Source organism: Sphaeramia orbicularis, chromosome 11 (assembly GCF_902148855.1).
Source record: "Sphaeramia orbicularis chromosome 11, fSphaOr1.1, whole genome shotgun sequence".
NCBI classification, from domain to species: Eukaryota; Metazoa; Chordata; class Actinopteri; order Kurtiformes; family Apogonidae; genus Sphaeramia; species Sphaeramia orbicularis.
The window spans coordinates 34,420,714-34,442,337 of NC_043967.1; the positions used below are offsets into that span (position 1 = coordinate 34,420,714).

General features: G+C 33.7%; 1 protein-coding gene across 5 annotated transcripts in view; it reads right to left on the reverse strand.

The window, feature by feature from the left end:
* The window catches only part of ptprua (protein tyrosine phosphatase receptor type Ua), a 575,321-nt gene that overhangs the window by 297,361 nt on the left and 256,336 nt on the right, over positions 1-21,624 (reverse strand). For all 5 annotated transcript variants that reach the window (XM_030147519.1, XM_030147516.1, XM_030147518.1 and 2 more), the window contains exon 3: positions 3,753-4,024. In XM_030147519.1, the coding sequence (XP_030003379.1) occupies positions 3,753-4,024 (272 nt within the window). The remainder of the gene's footprint in view (positions 1-3,752; positions 4,025-21,624) is intronic.

Here is a 21,624-nt window from a genome sequence, read left to right on the forward strand (position 1 = left end):
GATTCTGATTAGTTTTGGAAATAGAAAAAATTATTTGGTCAATTATTCAATGATTTTTTCTTTTTTTCCCTCCTTTTTTAAAAAAAAAAAAAATTAGTGCCAGACAGGGGTAATGAAAACAAAGAAACAGACCAAAAAAAAAAAAAAAAAAAAGTTCATAAGACATGAACATTAGGCAAAACAAATTAATTATAAAAGTAATCACATTTTAGAAAATCTATATCCAACTTTGTCTTAATAAGATATTGTAACTTATACTGAGACAGATTTATCCAGTGACAGAATAAAACAGCAGACCTGCAAAACCTGAAAACCTGCATAATTTCTGTACTTAACAAGATTAAGCGTATAATACAGTAGGTTTTTCTGTTGCTTTTAATAAGCACAGCATGCTACTTTTTGGCTTCTTTATTCATTATGTTTATTTATTCATTCATTTATATTAATTTTTTGGGGGGCAAGCGTTTTATTTTTGTTTTATGAAAACTAGCTGAGATTGGTATTACTGTCACAGGCAGATTTATTTTACACAACTGAAGGAGTCCACACAGGTATAATAGAAAAAAAAACAAAAACAAAAACAAAAAAAAACGGATAAAAAGACGAAAGACAAAAACCAATCTGTATTGTCTTTTTTTGTGCTTCTTTCCCTCTTCTTTCAGTTCTTGCCTATTGTCTTTTTTCTTTTGCCTATTTTTTTTTTTTTTTCTAATGACTTGTTCTTGTTGTTGATTTTGTAAGTAGAAAAAAAGGAGTGTTCTAATGATGTCACGATGTCCAGAGTAAGAACAGGTGAAATCTGGCAGAACGTTATGATGCACATTAGAGGCATTACATGATAATACAGAACTATAAATATAAGAATAGAAATGAGGGTTTTCATGGTGCTGGTGTTTAGGTGCCTTTCTTTTCTCCTTCCTCTTCTCCTGTTTCATTCTTCCTTATTTCCTCCTCCTCCTTCTTCTTCTTCCCTCTTTATCTTTTCATCCTTTTCCCTTGCTTCCTTATATATGTGTATATTTTGTTCTATTTGTTTCTGTAACTATTGACCACATTTGAGTTCATTTTGCATCATTTTTGTACAGCACTGTATATCTGTGTACAAAATGAATAACAACAAAATAAATTACACTTTATTACTCAACACCAGCTAATTTATTATTCAGCTTCTTAGTAATAGGACTGTTTTTATCATGCAAATTCGATGCATACTCGGTCAAAGCCTTGATACTGTATATAAATGGATAATTTATGATCTGCATAAGTACATTCAGAAAGTCACTGTGGACAGACTTTGATGAGTATTTTAACCGTGTTTAATGTTGAATGTTCTTCTGAGGAGTAAACAAACCCAGTAAATGTTTATTTATTTATTTGGGCGAAAGCTTCAAAATTAATTTATGTATTGTATGTCGTGGAAAGAAACATGAATCTTAAGTTGTTTTATTAGTCTTTGGTTCATTTATTTGTGTATTTGGACCCTAATAGTTCATAAAGTTTGATTTTGAACCCTCCAGGTGCTGCAAAGCTATCTTTATATTCATTTTGGCAAAAATAATATGTATTTCTACAACCTGTTAAAATTCCTGCTTAATTTTTTTTTTTTTTTTTTTTTACATCTATAACTAGTTATGTACGTCACAACATTTGCACATATAAGGTCAAGTCTTCCGATGAACATTTCTTAGACTACGCCATAATTGTTTGTCAGCAGCAGCGGTTGTAGTAAAAACTGAAAATATGACCAACACCGGAGAAAACGCCGATATAAAGATATGCTTTTATATCAAATATTTGAGTATAGTTTTAATTTATTACACATTTAATTTCATATACCTAATATTTGGAACCAATATTCACTTTTAAAGTCTCTGAAATCGTTCGTTAAGCATCTTTGTGTTAATTAGGGAATAAATTATAAATATTTTATGTTTTTTGTGTGTTTTTCGGCCTTTTGTGTTGATATAGTAGGTTAAAGTAAAAAAAAATATAATAATAGGCAGATGAGATAGATGAAGCTGTGCTGAAAAAAAAAAAAGAATATTAAACATTCCTTTATATAGTATATAAAGGCAAAATCAAAAGTACTCAAAAACGGACAAAATAGGCTCAGACCTACAAAGGTTAACACTCTGGCAGCAAAACTATTGGTTGAATTAATTTGAAATTCAGTTTCTAGATTGCCAGTGACCCAGAATAGATGTCAGTACATTTTGGGTCCATTTTGGTAAACTATTATTGTCTCATTTTTACTTATTTTTCTTCCAGGGTACATTATAACTGCAAGTGTTTTTCTTTGAATTTTATTACATGGATAGAGTATTAAAAGATTATACAAGAATCCAGAACATTTTCACACAAATATGTAACTAAATATTTATGTACATTAGTTCTAAAGACAAATTTTACAAATTGGATTTGATTTTTTTGTGCGTTTTTTGGCCTTTTGTGTTGATATAGTAGGTTAAAGTGAAAAAAAAACAATAATAGGCAGATGAGAGAGATGAAGTTGTGCTGAAAAAAAAGATACCAAACAGGGGTATATTAACCCTTTCATGCATAGTGGTCACTACAGTGGACAGTTCTTCTCCAGCTGTTCTCTTGTATATTCATGGGTTTTGTTGTTTTAGTTCCATATCAGCCGACACAGTGGACACTTACGCATCATCCCATACAATGACATTCAAACCATTACTGTAACTTTTCTGTTCTTGATAAACCTGATCTGCAGTAACATGTTTGAGTGTGAATCACATGTTATTTGTCAGACACAAAGGTTTTGTTACATGTTATCTCCATGAAGTGAGTAATAACTAGCATTAGAATATGTTAAAATGTGAGAAGACATTAGATTTGCAGCATTAAAAATGTTTTTATTTCATTGTTTTCATATCACTTTCTTACGGAACAGGATTAGGGCCACTGGACTTTAAACTCAGAATTCTGACTTTTTTTTCTTAGAATTCTGAGTTTTTTTTTCATAATAATAATTAAAAATATACATATATTGGACCTTATTTTAATTTATTGTATTTTTTTCCAGTGGCCCTAATCCTCTTCTGTACTTTCTGATATTGGGTTTTAAACACATGTTTCTTTACTTCAAAAATTAAATACATGGACATTTTTGTAACTCCATGAAAAAAACAAAATCTATCGCATTGTTTTTTTCATGTCTAAGGAGGAATAAAAACACTCAAGAAAAAAAATCTTTACTAAGGTTCTCATAATTCATGCATGAAAGGGTTAAACACTTCTTTATATAGTTTACAAAGGCAAAATCAAAAGTACTCAAAAAAGGACAAAATAGGCTCAGACCCCTGAGGGTTATTTAAAGGGCCAGCGCTCAAAACACCCTTTCTGGTGTCATTAATCAGAAATAGGGTTGAAGATGGACCTGTGGAGTTGAACTAATGAAGAATTCAGACCCAAGCATAGCATTTACAGTTTATGTAGACCACAGGGAAATGTTTTAAAATGCATAATTCCATTTTTAAAAAGCTAAATATCACTCCTTTAATGCTCAGGTCTGTGGTCTAACATCTTTCTGAAACCCTATTCATGAAGGTCAAAATGCGAACTCTCTAATTCATGCAGCATTCTGTGTGAGCATTTGACATTTATTTTGTGAGAGACTAGAAAAGACAATTAATGATTCTGGACAAAAAAAATGTGCAGCGGGTCCAGATTTGCATAAAATAAAACCATAACCTTTGATAATCACCACAGATCAGCGTCCTCTACATGCTCACCTGGTATTCGCTGGGCCAGAAGGTGCTCACCGCCAGCTCCACCTGGTGCCACTGGCGGCCCTGAGAACCCGACACATTCCACACGGCGCTACCTTTGGAGCCCCCGTTGACCCGGATGTAGACCTGCAGGTCCCCGGGGCTGTGGCCGTCACGGCTGTACAGGAAGTAGCTGAACTGGATGCAGTGGGTGTCGTTCTCACTGAGCGGCAGAAGCAACAGCTGAGCCCGCTGACCCCCGTAATGCTGCGACGAGTTCACCATCATGAAGGAGCCTGAGGAGACGGAAAGGAAGGATCCGTTAACGCTTAACTCTTTATCGGGCAAGTGACTATTTTTAGTCATTTCTGCACACATTACAAGACAGTGAGAGCAACAGTTCTAGTGAGTCAACAATTTCAGGTCCAATGTGGTCTCCAGGGTCTGTAAGGTCCACCTCGGCATGAACAGTGAGTGGACCTGCTTGAAGTAATGGTACTAATGGAAGGAATGATGTTCAAAGGGAGAATGTGGATGTGGACAGGGGTCTGGATCAGCACTGATGTGGGTCTAATGTTCGAAAAGTGATGTTTTTTCACCTTACATGTGGTTTTCTTGCATTTTTTTAATATTTACTTGTATTATTATTATTCTTTTTTTATTCATTTGTTTTTTTTTTGCCACTTAAGGGTAAGGGACCGAGATGCCTGGTGGAAACTGGGGTATTTTGTTCAATTTTGCAACATATGTTGCTGAAAAAAATAAAGAAAATAAAAAAAAAAAAAAAAAAAATCATAAAACCCTGATATCTTTGAAAAGGTCTGGGACGATTTAAGGTCCTTCGGAATATTTTTTTTTTAGTAAGGACAAAAAAAGTCACACATACAAGTTTTAAAGCATTACTTAGAGCTTTTAAACATGACCGTACTTTACACCAGTATGTGTTTTTACTATTTCATTCTATCGTAAGAGATTTTGTCAACCTCCAAATGATATATCCTCCTGAGACCTAAGAAAGTGAAAGGTTTGGCCTTTTTAAGATAAGATAAGATAAGATAAGATAAGATAAGATAAGATAAGATAAGATAAGATAAGATAAGATAAGATAAGATAAGATAAGATAAGATAAGATTAGATCACAGGTGTCAAACATGCGGCCCGGGGGCCAAATCCGGCCCGCCAAAGGGTCCGATCCGGCCCACGGGATGAATTTGTGAAATGCAAAAATTATACTAAGATATGAACAATCCTTTTAGTTCAGGTTCCACATTCAGAACAATTCAGTCTAAAGTGGACAGGATTCAGTAAAATACTATCATAATAACATATAAATAATGACAACTCCAATTGTTTCTCTTTGTAAATGTAAATATTTTCATGTATTTATACTTAAACAAAGTATAATTTTGCAAAAAAAATGCAAATAACCTGAAATGTCTTAATAGAAGCAAGTACAATTTTAACAATATTCTGCCTGTTATTAAATGTTTTGTGTGTTTGTAGATCTACTGTGATCTGTATGTTATAATGTACATGTAAATTTACTTTTTTCGCTGTAAAACATAGAGAAAAGTTTGGACTTGACATTATTTATATATTATTATGTTATTATTTTACTGGTCCGGCCCATTTCCAATCAAATTGAGCTGAATGTGGGCCCTGAACTAAAATGAGTTTGACACCCCTGGATAAGATAAGATAAGATAAGATAAGATATTCCTTTATTGATCCCACAATGGGGAAATTCACAGTGTTGTCAGCGGCAAAAACATACACATAAACATACACATACTTGTAAAACAAACAGTCATATAAATTTGAGTAAAAAAGTGTTTAAAAGGAGAGTGCAAATATGGTTTGATATGAATGAAGTGCAAATGATTATAAATGTAAAAAAAAAAAAAAAAAACGGATTTGAATATATACAGATTTGGACGGGTGCGGTTTTAGATATATAAATATGGTGCCTATAGACAGTGATGGACAACATAAATGGAATGGAGGGGAGGGTTGTTATTACACCACATATGTGGTGATCCACTGGGAGCAGGACTGATTGTGGAGTCTGACAGCAGAGGGAAAGAAGGACCTGCGGTATCTCTCCTTCGTACAGCGTGGGTGAAGAAGAAGAAGAAGAAACAATGGTCTTGATTGTAAACTGCATAATGCAACAGTTTTTTTCAGATACATTTTTTCAATTATTTTAATTAATTAATTAATTTGTTAATGAAATGTCCTTTGCAACGGACAACATTTTTTACGCAAAACTGTGAAACTTTAGTCCCCTGCAGAGGACAAAAATGCATTTGCTGAGTCTCAGGAAGTTAAAACAAATATCTATTAGCAAAAGTCATCATCATTAGAATAAAATACAGCTTAATTTAATGACTAATTGTATGTTTGTTGTTGTATATTTCTCATTTTTGGAGATGGAAATTTGCACTGTTGCTACAGTCTGGCATATTTACAGCTGCAATTGTTGTAGATGTCCATTATATGTGCTGTCCCTGATAAATAAATAAATAAACAAATAAAAACACATTTTAGTGCATTATGACCTACTAGGTTTTTAGTGTTAAAATGAATGTCCTCGTGTTATAATGAACGAAGAAGTGGCTGAGCTAAAAGTGTATTTTTGTCAAACTTGTTGACTATATAGTTAGTCATACTTTTTTTTTTTCCTTGATGGTGATAGAATTCCATAAAATCTCTCTAAATTCACTGAATTATTATAATATATTGTGTTATTTTGTCTGTGTAGCGTTTTAGGGGTTAGAAATACTGTTTTTTATTGGCAAACTCACAGAAAATACATTACTTGAACCCACGCAGAGCACATTATAACTTTATTATGTTATAAAAAAGTGACCTTGATGGAAAAATAAAAAAAAGTTTTCTGCCAAAATAGCAGCTTCTTAAACTTCGCTAACAAACAGCAGCTTCTTACGCTTTCCTAACAGTAGCCATTTCTGCATTTTCAGCTGTCAGGCTTTTAGACAGTGACCTGGAATCAAAAATAACAAGATACAGCTCTTTGGGCTTCACCTGTAACACTTCAGTCTGGGATAGATATGTCATGTTAGTTTTCAACCAGTGAGAAATATCTGCCTTCGTTTTTTTGTTTTTTTTTTAACTCCCCCAACCCAAAAAAAAAAAAGAAAAAAACCTGAGAGCCCAAGTTGACAGGCTCAAGGTTGTTACCCAGAATATCTGTCCGATACTCTCTGGCTATTTGTCTGTGTTTGGTCTGTGTCAGCCTCTCTCTGCTTCCCACTTTCCATCACTTTTGCAGCAATGCTCTCAGATCTGAACTGTTCAAAAGCCCGAGCGCCGCGGTGTCAGATCGCTCTTTGATTTTGGACGGAGGTTCACACAGTCACTGCTGGTTGTCTCATCCCGGCAGCACAGTGGAGATCTCCTGGACATGAGAGGAGCGCCACGACGGAGAATAGCAGGAAATAAAGGAGGAGCTTTGCCTTTGAATGTGGCCTTCAGTGCAGTAGGACGCCCCGTTTAAAGCAAAAAAAAAAAAAAAAAACGGTGTAAACACAAATGCCAGTCAGAAGAGGATTTTACAATACCCCGAGCCATTTATTGTCATCATATATAACTCACTTTTTAGATTCTGGATTGTGAACTAAGACTGTTTCCCCATAGGTGCTTTCCCACCACACACTGACATTATTCTAACCTCAACCAGACAGTTGAACTTATCGCTAAATTAAGCTCTACCTCCGACTACTGAGACATGATGAAACAGACTTTGATACGAGGCCACAGGCAAGAAAAGAAAAAAAAAAAAAGAGAGAGGGAGAAAATGTTATGTTTTAATAATGACATATTGATCAGTTGAGACATTATTTTTAAGAGATTTTCCAACTTCAAGTGAAAGCAGCAGTGAAATGTAGTGTTAAATGTCAGGGTTTTCAGTGTCTTCAAGTCTAGATGAATTCTCCATAACCAGACATTTTATGTAACCAACAGTCTGGTCCACATGTATTCGGACACTGACACAAGTTTTGTAGTTTTACATCTCTGTACACCACCACAGTTAAGTTGGAGTATAACCCTATAACCCTATAACTCCAAACGTATCATATGTGATACGTGAGTTTTGAAGCCCTCTACATCACAGGTGTCAAACATGCGGCCCGGGGACCAAATCCGGCCCGCCAAAGGGTCCAACCCAACCCGTGAGATGAATTTGTGAAATGCAAAAATTACACTCAAGATATTAACAGTCAATTGTTTTACTTTAGGGCCCATACTTAAAGCCCTACTTTAGTCTGAAGTGGGTCAGATCAGTAAAATACTACCATAAAAACCTACAAATAATGACAATTCCAAAATTTTCCTCTGTTTTAGTGTAAAAAAAAAAAAAAAAAAAAGGGAAATTACATGAAAATGTGTAAATTTACAAACTAGTCTTTCACAAAAAAATATGAAAAACTACAAATGTGTTAAGAGAAGTAAGTGTAATTTTACTAATATTCTGCCAGTTACTCAAATACTTTGCAAATTTGCACATCCACTGTGATCTGTAAGTTGTAATGCACATTTACAAATGATAAGCAGAGGCAGAATAGAGTTAAAATTGCACTAATTTTTCTAAATAAATTTCTGTTTTTTTCCTGGTTGTTCATGTTATTCACATTTTTAAAAGGACAGTTTATAGATGTAAACGTTTCCATAATGTAATTTTACTTTTTTTCACTATAAAACACATTGAAATATTTGGAGTTGGCATTATTTATATATTATTATGTTATTAATTTTCTGGCCCGGCCCACTTCAGACCATACTGGGGTGAATGTGGCCCCTGAACTAAAATGAGTTTGACACCCCTGCTCTACATGATCAGTGTGACTTTTTTTGTCTTGAAAAACCTGATGTACACAATTAGATACATGTAATACACACATAATCCACCAGGGGGGAGGAATTCATTCACCAGAGGCCTTTCCAGTGGCACTACAAGATTAAATTAATGAAGAAGGAGGAAGAACTTTGACAATTTTGAAAAGGAATTACCAATTTGTTAGACATGTTTGTGTTATATTATGGTTTTGTTTGTTCAAAAATAATAATATTTGAGCATTGAGACCTGATGTATCAAATATGATACAGGGAGGCGGGACAAGACTGGGCCTCACAGATCAGGTGAGTCCCAGTCTTGTCCCGCCTCCCTGTACACTAAACAGGTACAGAGGATGTTTTCATCAATTCTTAATAATGACTCCCATCCTTTACGAGGTGAATTTCAGCTCCTTTCCTCTAGACAGAGGTTTTTAGTCCCCAGGTGCAGGACACAGCGTTATAAAAACGGCTTTGTTCCTGTTGCCGTCACTGAGCTTAATAAGACATAGTGACATAGCACTTTATTAACTTATTTTAGTTATTTATTCTATCTCTTTGCTCTATTTATTATTATTGTGACTTCAAATTTTTAAATTTAATGTTCTTATCCTGGTTTTTATCCTAGACTGTTTTTATCTTCTCTGCGTTTTTATTGTGTTCTATTGCACCTTGTTTTTATTTATTTAATCTTATTTATTTATTATATTCTTTTACTTATCCATGCTGCTATACTGATGAATGGTGGAACACTGAGCATTTTTTGTTCTTTTTGTCCTGTCTGTAAGTGTGATCAAGTACCTGCCTAACAGGTTCACTGTATGTCTTGTTGTAATGCCAAAGCAATCACCTTGACTGCAAAACAAATCTACCCACGGGTACAAATAAAGTAACTTTGAACCTTGAAATTTTAATTCATACATGGAAATTGATATTTGAAAAATATCTTTTTGGTTGTTCAGAAGGACCAATTAAGGCTCCAGTTTCAAAGAACTGGAATTTTCTCTCAATGATTTGATGGTTCAGGCTTTACAGGGTTAAAGATAGAGGGTCTTAATACTTATGTTACATCAATATTCTGTCTTAAATGTTAATGTGTTCTTCTTCATCATCTAGTTGATATGTGTTGTCCTTTACCTTCTGGTATTGTTCTTACCATTGCTGGTATGTACAGCCCTTTACCATTAGTGGTACTGTAGTTTTTTTTTTTTTTTTACCATTGTTGGTATGTAATTATTATAATGTAAGTTGATGGTTAACTGTTAATCATGGTAATACCACCAATGAATGTGCTTTGCTTCTATTTTTCACACACATTTTGGATACATACTATAAATTATGTCGAGTGAGTTCATTCTAATTTGGTGTAGGCCTATTTTGTTCATTGTTCTAGCTTGAAGTCTAAGGACAGGAGTGAGTATTTAAAACATTATTATGTTAAGTTAATTGATGATGAGAATGGGGGTGGGATTAAATACATTTTTCCTCTTCCCACTCCTTTTCGAGTGTAAATGAATGATTTTGGAATTTTGAACTTGCATGTATTCTGTAAATGCTCGAAAATAAACAATAAATGAATTATTAATGAAAATGAAGCAATGAAAATGTGATTGAAGTGTGGGGTTTAACAAAAATATTGCATTAACCATTTAGTATTTACAACCATTTTAAACATAGTCCCTGCATTTTCAGAGGCTCAGAGGAAACTGGATAACTGACTGAAAAGCAGTTTCATGGTTATTCTCTGACAAATGAAGCAGATAAAAGGTCTGGAGTTGACTCTACATGTTGAATTTACAGTTGGAAATCTCAATATAACGTCCAAACAAGGTGTCAGTGCAAGTGAAGGAGGCTGTTATCACAGAGATAGTAAAAGGTTCAGAAGTGGTAAAAGCAACAAGGACATTCTATCCCATCCGCTTTGGATTTATTTAAAAAATAGGTGAATCTGGCTCAGTCAAATGCATAATTATGTCTAGGAAATCATTTTGGACCATGTTCTGTGATGCATGACTCAGTTGCTGAAGCAAAACAGTAATATCAAGCATCTCCGAAATGTATCCTTTTTAATGTGATAATGTCTGTAATACTAAGTCTTTTGGATTAATAGTGAAATGATTTACTCAGCTGGAAAGGAGTTCCATTAAAGCAACACATACTTTAAAAACAAACATTTGTTAATAAGACATGTTTAGGTGATCAGTCTGATGTTCCTTTCACTTCTGCATGGAATGGATCATTTTAAACCTTCTTAGTTTGCCTTAAAATTGAACATCTTGCCCTCTTCGTCGATTTTAAAGCTTGAAATATTTCATGTATAAATATAGTGTTTAACATAGAATCTACAAGGTGGAGAAGAATGTTATTTTAGATTTTAAAAGTCAAACCTAATGATTTTGCTGTATTTTCTAACATGACATTCCAATGAGTTCAGGTCAAAGGTCATGTTTGGTCATTATGTGGAGCTGGATACATATTAAAGACACTATTCAAGTATTATATGCATTAATGATCTAAAGTTGGGTACAGCGCTTTTTTTTCTTTTCTTTTCTTTTTTTTTGTACACATGCCCTGATGTAAAACAAAATAAATCAGATTAGCGGGTATTCATGCATGAAGACGTGGGAGTACTGGGGTTAAATCCAGGTGTGTTAATCTGATTTTTTTTTATCAGATTACTGCTGTTATCTGATAAAATATATCAGATTATGGTGTGGGTGTACATGTACAGCAGCATCAAAGACTACAAGACACGCCTTTGTGAATGTAAATACAGAAGGGTAACAATACGGCGCAGGGGGACATGGTGTGGAATTAGTGTTTTTGGGTTTGTGTTATGTCACATATTTGTTTTTTTGTTTGTTTTTTTGTGGATGATGTGCTGGATTATCGTGGCAACGCGGACTGTGAAAACAATTTTCCTGTGAAGGACAAATAAACATATTTCTGTTTTATCTGAACCACTGGTAACAGTCAACAACGAGAAGGACAGATTACACTGGGTTACAAAAAAATGTTTTTTGCAAGTTGTCAAGGTTTTTTCAACTGAATTAGGACCATTTTGCACCGCTAAATCCAAAAATGACATCTGTTTTTCTCAATCAGGTCAGGTTTTTTTTTTTTTTGCTAATTTGATTTTGAAAAATTTGATCTTCTCACAAAATTGATTACATTTTTGTGACTTTATCAGTTGATTTTTTATATAGTTCTCACCCAAAATAGGATGTGAGAGAAAAAAAATCATTTTCTAACAGGATTCCTGTTAGGTACAATGGTGTATTCACCGCAGATGTAGCAGAATACGTCAGGCTTATTTTTGCAAGATCTTCTAGTCGAAGCCATTTCATTCACCTGTAATATTAAAAAAACCATTAATCATAAATTGGCAAAAGTAAAATTTTCAGAACTCGTTTATTGCAAGAAATATGAAAGAATTTTGTATCATATGATGTGAAAATGCCCATAAATGTAAGCAAAAATGTTAAAAAGCCAATATGTAGCATAGTTCAGAAAGTTGACCTGATTGAGTAAAATTATGTGATTTTTGGATTCAGCACACCAAAATGATCCTAAATCAGCTCAGACAACCTAGACAACTTGCAAAAAACATTTTTTTGTAACCCAGTGTAATCTGTCCTGCAACTTACAAAGAATTGTTTAAAACTAAAAAAACTACTTATTTCAGCTATTTTTGTAAAAACGTGAAACAATTTTAAGGTCCATAAAGCCCTAAAAGATGGTATTTCTTAATCTTACTTATTGTCTCATATAAACAAATTATTTATCTTATCTTCACAAGTTAATTTGTCTAGCGGAAACAAGATAATTACCTTGATAAAAAGTTAGATAACTGCAAAAAAAAAGCATGTGTACTTTTTTTACTCATATCTATTTATTCTATTGTCTTTTAATTCATTTGTCATTTCAATCTGTTTTATCTCACTCTATTACAGTCGGTTCTGTCTTATTATCGGCTCGTGAGGCACTTTGAACTGCATTCATCACAAAGAGGATCTTCTCAAGAATCTGATCATTTCTGTACGAGCGTCGATGAATGCAAAAGCAGAGGAAAGCCTGTCTACGTGGATTACCTGGCGGTGTTTAACGTGGCCTCGGGGAGCGCACGGTTTCCCTCCTTAACTTCTAATAACCATATCATCATCAGTTAGAGTCGTTTGATGTTGCCGGCAGGAGGGACGCGTGTTAATTGCACGCATAACCTTCACAATCCGGCGTAGTGCGGGGAAGGCAAGAGGGGCGCGGGGATGAGCTAAGAAGATAGCAGGATGGTGGGTATTGTAGTTGCCTAGGTACTGTAGTTGAGCGAGAGTACAATCAGAGCTTTGCCTCATGCCATTAATCATACTGACACGGTTATTAGGCCATAATGGCAACCAAGGGAATGCTTAAACCAGAGAGATGGCTGTAATACTCGTACACTGACATGCAGGAGGCATATCAGCGCACACACTCCTCATTCACACACATACTGTTACACAAAAGGCCCAAAAGCAGATCCAAGTCCTGCTGACCTTCCTGAGAGTGAAGTGGCTTCCTCTTCGCCTGCAGACTTTTCTTTCAACTCTTCCTCTCTGTCACCCACCCTTCCTCCCTCCTCCTCTTCCTCTTCTATCATGCTTTTATTTTTGTCCTTGTTCTTGAACCTGTATATATATATTTTTTTTTTTTCCCCACATATGTCTTAAACCTCTGGTATCTGGGTGCGCCTTTTAACCCATAAAGACCCAAACAGCCGTTGGCAACCAAAGTTATCTACCGATCTAAAATATTTAATTACTTCCGATCCATTAATCCTATCAATACATGTAAATATTTAGTGTAAAATACAGTTTGTCATCTTTTCATGGTCATCAGAGATGACCCATTTGGATGTTCAGAGGCTCTGTAGTTACCGTGGAAACACCGTCATCTTCTACAACATTGATTCACCAATAAAACCCATGGAGTTTGATAAATGACAGTGAATGGACACACTGGGTTTATGTTCAGTCAATGATATACTTTACTGAAAAAGCCAGTTTTTCTTCACTTTTCTCTGTTTTTGGTATGATAACCCTCATATGTAATCACACTATGATGATTTAAGTACATGATCAGTAAATTGAATATTGTAAAATAACTGATTTTCACTGAAAAAAAAAGCAAAATACAGAGGATAATGTTATGATAAATGGTGATAAATCAGTTAAGAAAGGTTAAATGCAGAGAAAAATTAAACTGGGGACTACCGCATATGTAGCACTGGGTCTTTTTGGGTTAAGCACACTTTGCACTTCGTTTTTAAAAAATTCATATAATTTTTCACAATTTAACCCCTTTAGCCCTATCTTTACCTACCTTTAGCCTAAAGGCCTAAAAAATTATACAGGAGGTCCTTGGGTTACGAACGAGTTCCGTTAACCCTTTAATACTCCCTAAATACCCCCTAAATCTCAAAATAAATATCCAAATACATGTATTAGGCTTAACCGATGTTGTCGGCGTCTCGCCTTTCTCCGACCTTTTGACGATTTCCAGCTTCGTTTCCATCGTAATGGCTTTCCTCTTGGCTGGACCAGCATCGCTAGAAGATCCTGCTTTCTTTTTTGGGGCCATGATGTGAAAAAGGAGGGTGAAAAAGGCGAGGATACCGAGAAAATTACGGAGCACAAACACAGACACTCTACACCAGGGGTGTCAAACTCATTTTAGTTCAGGGGCCACATTCACCCCAATATGATCTCAAGTGGGCCAGACCAGTAAAATAATAACAGTGAAAAAAGTAAAATTACATTAGGATAATGTTTACATCTGCAACGTTTCCTTAGAAATCTGAAAAACATGAACATCTTGAAATGTCTTAAGAAAAACAAGTGCAATTTTAACATTATTCTGCCTCAGTTTATCATTTAGACATGTGTGTTACAATTTACATTATAATTACAAATACACAAAACATATAGAACCAGGTATAATGTTGGTAAAATTGCATTTACTTCTCTTCAGACATTTCATGTTGTTCATATTTTTTCAGGTTATTCACATTTTTTGTAAAAGGATAGTTTGTTAATGTAAACATTTTCATGTAATTTAACTTTTTTTTTTTTCACTAAAACCAAGATAAAATCTGCAGTTGTCATTATTTAAAAGTTATTATGATAATATTTTACTGGTGTGACCCTATAGAGATCTAATTGGTCTGTATGTGGAACCTGAATGAAAATGATTTTTACACCATTGATTGTTGAATTGTAATTTTTTGCATTTCACTAATTCATCCCGCGGGCCGGATTGGACCCTTTGGCGGGCCGGATTTGGCCCCCGGGCCGTATGTTTGACACCTGTGCTATACACTATGGGGCTGGAGACAAACTGGCGGACGAGACTCAGGCGTCAAAGTCGAAACAGCGTAGGTCGAGTATTAATACCTCCTGTATTAATATTCATCTACTATAAAAATATAGTAAATCAGGACAATGGATGTTTTTTTCAACTTTTGCTCAAAGTTTAGACCCTAATGTTAATAAAAGTACATCAAAAGTGTATTTTAGTGCAAACTTTAATGTTCAAACATGATTTTTAATCTTTGTGGGGTGAAATACACGCTATTAAAAATCTCCGACACAAACAATTAATTTATGCATATCATCGTCAATCCAGCCGAAAAAAAAAACAGGCGAGGATAAAAAAAAATCTAATTTCTCTTTTAGTTTGTTACAGTTTACTCAGGCACAGTAATAGATACAATATTTTAGACAATGGGAATAGATTCTGTGAGGTCTCTAAACGTCCATAGACACCAAGAACGTCCATATGAACCTTATTATTGTGAAGTAATTCTTCATTTACTTTGGGTATGTCTTTTTAGGCATTTTTACCCTGAAAATATGGTCAGGGTTAAACAGGTTAAATAAGGTTAGAATTCAAAAGTTGTTAATTTTTGCATGATCTTTAAAATTCTGGCCACCAACTAAAATTTGCACATTGTAAACAAAAGAAAATTACCAAACTAGCATCTGTCTGCCAAGTGTGCCTAAAACGTACTATTTCTTCCATTTTTCTGCCTGTTACTCCTTTGTGGCAGATACTTCAGGGCAAAAATAGAGCTGACAAACCACTCCAGGACCCACAAAAACTGAAGTCAAGGTCATCATTGAGACTGATGGACGAACAACAGTGTCTTTGCAGATCTGATCCATAACGCACATGTAGAAATGATAAGTTTAGTCATAATATTGTTAAAATTGCACTTATTTTTTCTTAAGAAATTTCAGTTTTTTTCAGGTTATTCACATCTTTTTGGTTTAGATAGTTTATAAAAGTAAGTATTTTCATAATTTAACCCTCCGGTATCCGGGTGCGCCTTTTAAGCACACTTTGCACTTCGTATTAAAAAACTTCATATAATTTTTCATAATTTAAATAAGGTTAGAATTCAAAAGTTGTTCATTTTTGCATGATCTTTAAAATTCTGGCCACCAACTAAAATGTGCACATTGTAAACAAAAGAAAATTACAAGACTAGCATCTGTCTCCCAAGTGTGCCTAAAACGCACTATTTCTTCCATTTGATATGTATGATTAGGGCTGACCTTGATTTACAAAAATAAAATCAAATTACCGCAGAAAAATAAATCAATATATAATACTTAATAGTTTGATTTATAGGTGTGCCTTTTTCGTACACGTGGTGACAGATGCTAGTATTTTTGAACATTTGACATAGCGCCAAAAATAATCATGCAAATTAACAGATGTTGCCGTTAATCATTGACATATGCCAGGCTGCAAAAATCAAATAATATGTGATCCACTTTTTATGTAGTATATTGAAACAAATTAAATTTTTTTGTTTTTTGCATCTAAAAAAAAAAGGTTTGTTTACATTACAAACATGGCATTTAAAGGGTTAAAAAATGTGACAGTTATTGAGTATTTGGTATTTTTATTTACGGCTCAAGTTGATGAAATAGAAAAAAGTGTAAAAGAATTAAAAACAAACTGTATGAAAAATTTTTTTGACATTATTCCACAAGTGTGCGAAAAAGGCACAATTGGTGCTTAGTAAGGGGCTTGGTGGACGGGATACCGGAGGGTTAACCCTTTCATGTATGAATTATGAGAACCTTATTCAAGATTTTTTTTTTTTTCCCTGAGTGTTTTTATTCCTCTTTAGGGATGAAAAAAACATGCCTGAAGAAAATTTACTTATGAACTTACAGTATTTTTTATGGAGTTGCAAAAATGTCCACTCATCTGGACACCAGGCCTTTAATTTTTGAGGCAAAGAAACATGTATTTACTGATATATTGTGTGAAAACTATGACATAAATTTTTTTTTATTGCAGCTTATCTGATGTTTTCTCACATTTTAACATACTCTAATACCAGTCATTACTCACTTCATGGAGATAATGTGCAAAAAAACAACAACTTTTGTTTAAAAAAAAAAAAACCCTGTCAAAAATCTAATAACTATAACAAGCAATTGATTTACACTCAGTCATGTTAGTGCAGATCAGGTTTATCAAGAGCAGCAAAGTTACAGTCATGGTATGAATTGCAGTGTATGGGATGATGTATAAGCGTCCACTGTGTCGGCTGGTATGGAACTAAAACAACAAAATCCATGAAAATACAAGAGAACAGCTGTAGAATAACTGTCCACTGTAGTGACCACTATGCATGAAAGGGTTAATTCCTTCTCATCCTGTTCACTTAAATGAATGTTCTAATAATCTAAAATAAGCATAAAGAGAGGGTTGGCTCATTTATTTAAAAAAAAAAAAAGAAAGAAAGAAAAAAGGTTCACCATCCACCATCTGTTTTTCTGTTTTTAAAGTAAAGCTAAAAGGCTTACATCAAAGAATAGCATTACTGAAGACATTTTATTAACAGGTGACTCATTTTCATCAAGGAGGAGAAACTGGAAGTAATTGGTGCTGTTAATCTGTGTACTTCTAAGAGTGGAACCTGCTGAAAACAAACTGGAGGATAGTCTTTTTACCGAGAAAAAAAAAAATCATCTAAATGCTGCTGAGGCGAAGACAAATGTGAAAATATCTTAATTATACCAAGTGTAATTTGTGTCATTAAGTAATTTTTCCATGTCTCACCTATGATGCAGTTTCATCACTTAGCATTCAAATGCAAATATGTCTGATGCATGGTTTAGTTTGATGTCTGGTTGGTCAGCAGATCTGCAGAACTACTCAAATTATTTTTTTTGAAGCGACTTCCAGCATTACATGAATGAAGTCAATGTGAAAAACCTGCATTTCCACTAAAAACCTCCTGGGAAAAATGAATAATTTCCCATAAAGCTACTTTTACAGCAGAAAAAAAAAAAAAAAAAATTACAGTCTGGTACAAAGTAGTTATAGATAATTTAAACATTCATGCAAAATGTACCCAGGAAAATGTTACTCAACACTAGGAGTGTGTACTGGCAAGAACATTTTTTTTTTCTTTCTTTCTTGTTTTTAACCCTTTCATGCATGAACTACGAGAACCTTATTCATTTTTTTTCCTGACTGTTTTTATTCCTAAGCATGAAAAAAACAATGTGATTGAAATTTTTTCTATGCACCTATTTTTCAAGTAGTTCCAAAAATAGTCACTCAGCTGGACACCATGCGTTTAATTCTTGAAGCAAAAAAAAACAAAACAAAACATGCATTTACTGACTAAAACTATGAAATATTTTTTTTAATGCTGCTAATCTGATGTTTTCTCACATTTTTTACATACTATAATGCTAATTATTACTCACTCCAATAATATCCAATAAAAAAAAAAAACACTTTTTGTTAAAAAAAAAACAAACAAAAAACGTGTTGATTACAGTCTAATAACAATTAGCAATTTATTTACACTCAAATATTTTACTGCAGATGAAGTTTATCAAGAACAGGAAAGTTACAGTAATGGTATGAATTACAGTGTATGGGATGGTGAATAAGGGTCAAAACACAGTATTCAAAATCTCTCTGACAGGACATTTTAGAGACAATTTGACAGATTATTGTTGCTAAATGACCCACAGTTTTACTTTTAAATTCATTTTTGCTGTAGTTGGACCATAAGGGATAATCCAAAACAAGGAGCTACTTCATACTGAAACAAGAAAAGCACTCGGAGAGCGCAGACCTCCGCCAAGAGAGATCTGCCCCCCCACCCCCCTTCATTTTGTTCATTATTTTCTTCATTTTGTTTTTATATTTTCTTTATTTTTCTTCATTTTGTTCATTGTTTTCTTCATTTTGTTTTTATATTTTCTTCATTTTTCTTCATTTTGTTCATTGTTTTGTTCATTTTTCTTCATTTTGTTTTTATATTTTCTTCATTTTTCTTCATTTTCTTCATTATTTTCTTCATTTTTCTTCATTGTGTTTTTATATTCATTTTTTTTCATTTTATTCAATATTTATATTTTCTTCATTTTTGTGCATTTTGTTCATTATTTTCTTCATTTGTGTTCATTTTATTTTTGTATTTTCTTCATTTTTGTGCATTTTGTTCATTATTTCCTTCATTTGTGTTCATTTGATTTTTATATTTTCTTCATTTTTGTGCATTTTGTTCATTATTTCTTTCATTTGTGTTCATTTATTTTTTGTGTAAAAGTCTGAATATGAGAATAAATAAATAAATAAATAAATAAATAAATAAAATAAATAAATAAATAAACAAATAAATAAAATAAAATAAAATAATAATAATAATAAATGTCAACATTTTAAGCTTAAAAGAAATATTGATTTGCTATTTATCATGATAATCATTTACATTCACATTTTTTTCATAATAATAATCCAGATTAAAGTAAACAGAAAGTCCTACTAAGTGTTAATGCAATTTGTCCCAACATTTTCGTCCATATGTTTATATAAACTCTAGTTTTTTATGTATTTTGTCAAAACCACTCTATCTAAATAATAATTAGTCATTTAGAACGTTGCTCATGCATTGATCCGAGAGTTTGAGACAAACAAAGAGGATCAGTGATGGGTCGCTGGTTGGGTTTACAGACATTTGCAGCTCATTCATGTGTCTGGCTGCTGAATAATCTACTCACTCTGTCTTTTTTCTTCACCAGTCAGCCAGCCTCTGTTATTCTCTTTAATTTAATTAAACCTGACCCACAGATTTGGTCAGGTGCTTTGTTGAGTAAAGGTCCTTGAAAAGGTCTTAATATTCACATCTACAGAGAAAAATCCCTCCTTTGGTAGACTCTCTTAGAATTCTAAGTTGATAATGATGAGTTTGGTGAGTGTAGCCCTCACCAAAGGGTTTTCATGACACTTTAAAAACTGAATTATTGCATCAGTCCAACTAAAATTGGACTTTAAAAGTACAAGTAAACGTGTTAGCTTGACTGAAATGGAAGTTTTAATAGTTGGGCTAACACACCTAGATAATATGATTGGAGGTTGATCTACTCCTGCATGTAAATCACAGGTGTCAAACATGCGGCCCGGGGGTCAAATCTGGCCCGCCAAAGGGTCCAATCTGGCCTGCGGGATGAATTTGTGAAATACAAAAATTACACTGAAGATATTAAGAATCAATGGTGTCAAAATCCTTTTAATTCAGGCTCTGCATGCATCTGTATGTGGGGTGGGGGTGTGTGTGTGTGGGGGGGGGGGGTGTAAATGTGACAAATTCATGGGGCCCAGCATTTGTGTGTCCAGTGGATACAGGTTACAAGTTGTGAAAATTTCAAGTAAGATCCGTGGTTTAAAAGAGGAATGGAACCCAGGAGTTAGACGTTGACAGTATGTAGAGTTTCACTTTAGTTTCATGCCAATGTTAGTTACATTAGTTATTTACCACACCCCCATGTATATAATTTTAATTCCCTCCGTGCTGCCCAAAAAACACCCAAAAAACCAAAAAGAAACATCTCCTCTTTTTTTTGACAAATCACATCCTGACAACTATTACTGTTGTGGTCTGTGGTGGTGTATATTAACCCTTTCATACATAGTGGTCACTACAGTGGAAAGCCATTTACTTATTTATTTATTATTATTATTATTATTATTATTATTATTATTATTATTATTATTATTATTATTATTATTTTATGTTTAACTTATTTTTAATTTACTTTTTTTTTTTTTTTTTTTATAAATAAATAAAAAAAAAAAAAAAAAAAAAGTGGACAATTATTCTCCAGCTGTTCTCTTGTATTTTCATGGGTTTGTTGTTTTAGTTCCATATCAGCCAAAACAGTGGACACTTATGCACCATCCCATAATACACTGCAATTCATACCATTACTGTAACTTTGCTGTTCTTGATAAACCTGATCTGCACTCACATGTTTGAGTGTAAACCGCTTGCTTGTTATTGTTATTAGACTGCAATTAATAGTTTTTTTTTTAAACAAAAAGTTTTTTTTTTTTTTTGCATATCTCCATGAAGATATGCAACTGACTAGTATTAGAGTATGTTAAAATGTGAGAAAACATCAGATTAGCAGCATTAAAAATGTTTTTATTACCTCCGCCAAGGAGGTTATGTTTTTGCCAGGGTTTGTTTGTTTGTTTGTTTGTCTGTTTGTTTGTTTGTTTGTCTGTCCGTTAGTGTGCAACATAACTCAAAAAGTTATGGACAGATTTGGATGAAATTTTCAGGGTTTGTTGGAAATGGGATGAGGAAGAAATGATTAAATTTTGGTGGTGATCGGGGGTGGGGGGCCCACGAGGGGGGCCACTGATCAGCCTTGGCGGAGGTCTGCGCTCTCCGAGTGCTTCTAGTTTCATAGTTTTCACACAGTATATCAGTAAATATATACTTCTTTGCGTCAAAAATTAAACGCATGGTGTCCAGCTGAGTGGAACTCAGAAAAAAAAAAAAAAAAGGTTCATAAGAAAATTTTCAATTGCATTGTTTTTTTCATGCCTAAAGAGGCATAAAACGACTCACGAGAAAATCTTGATTAAGGTTCTCATAATTCATGCATGAAAGGGTTAACATGTATGCATAGGAAGAGTGCATATTGCGATCTTGTGGAACTGAGGTGACATGAGTTCA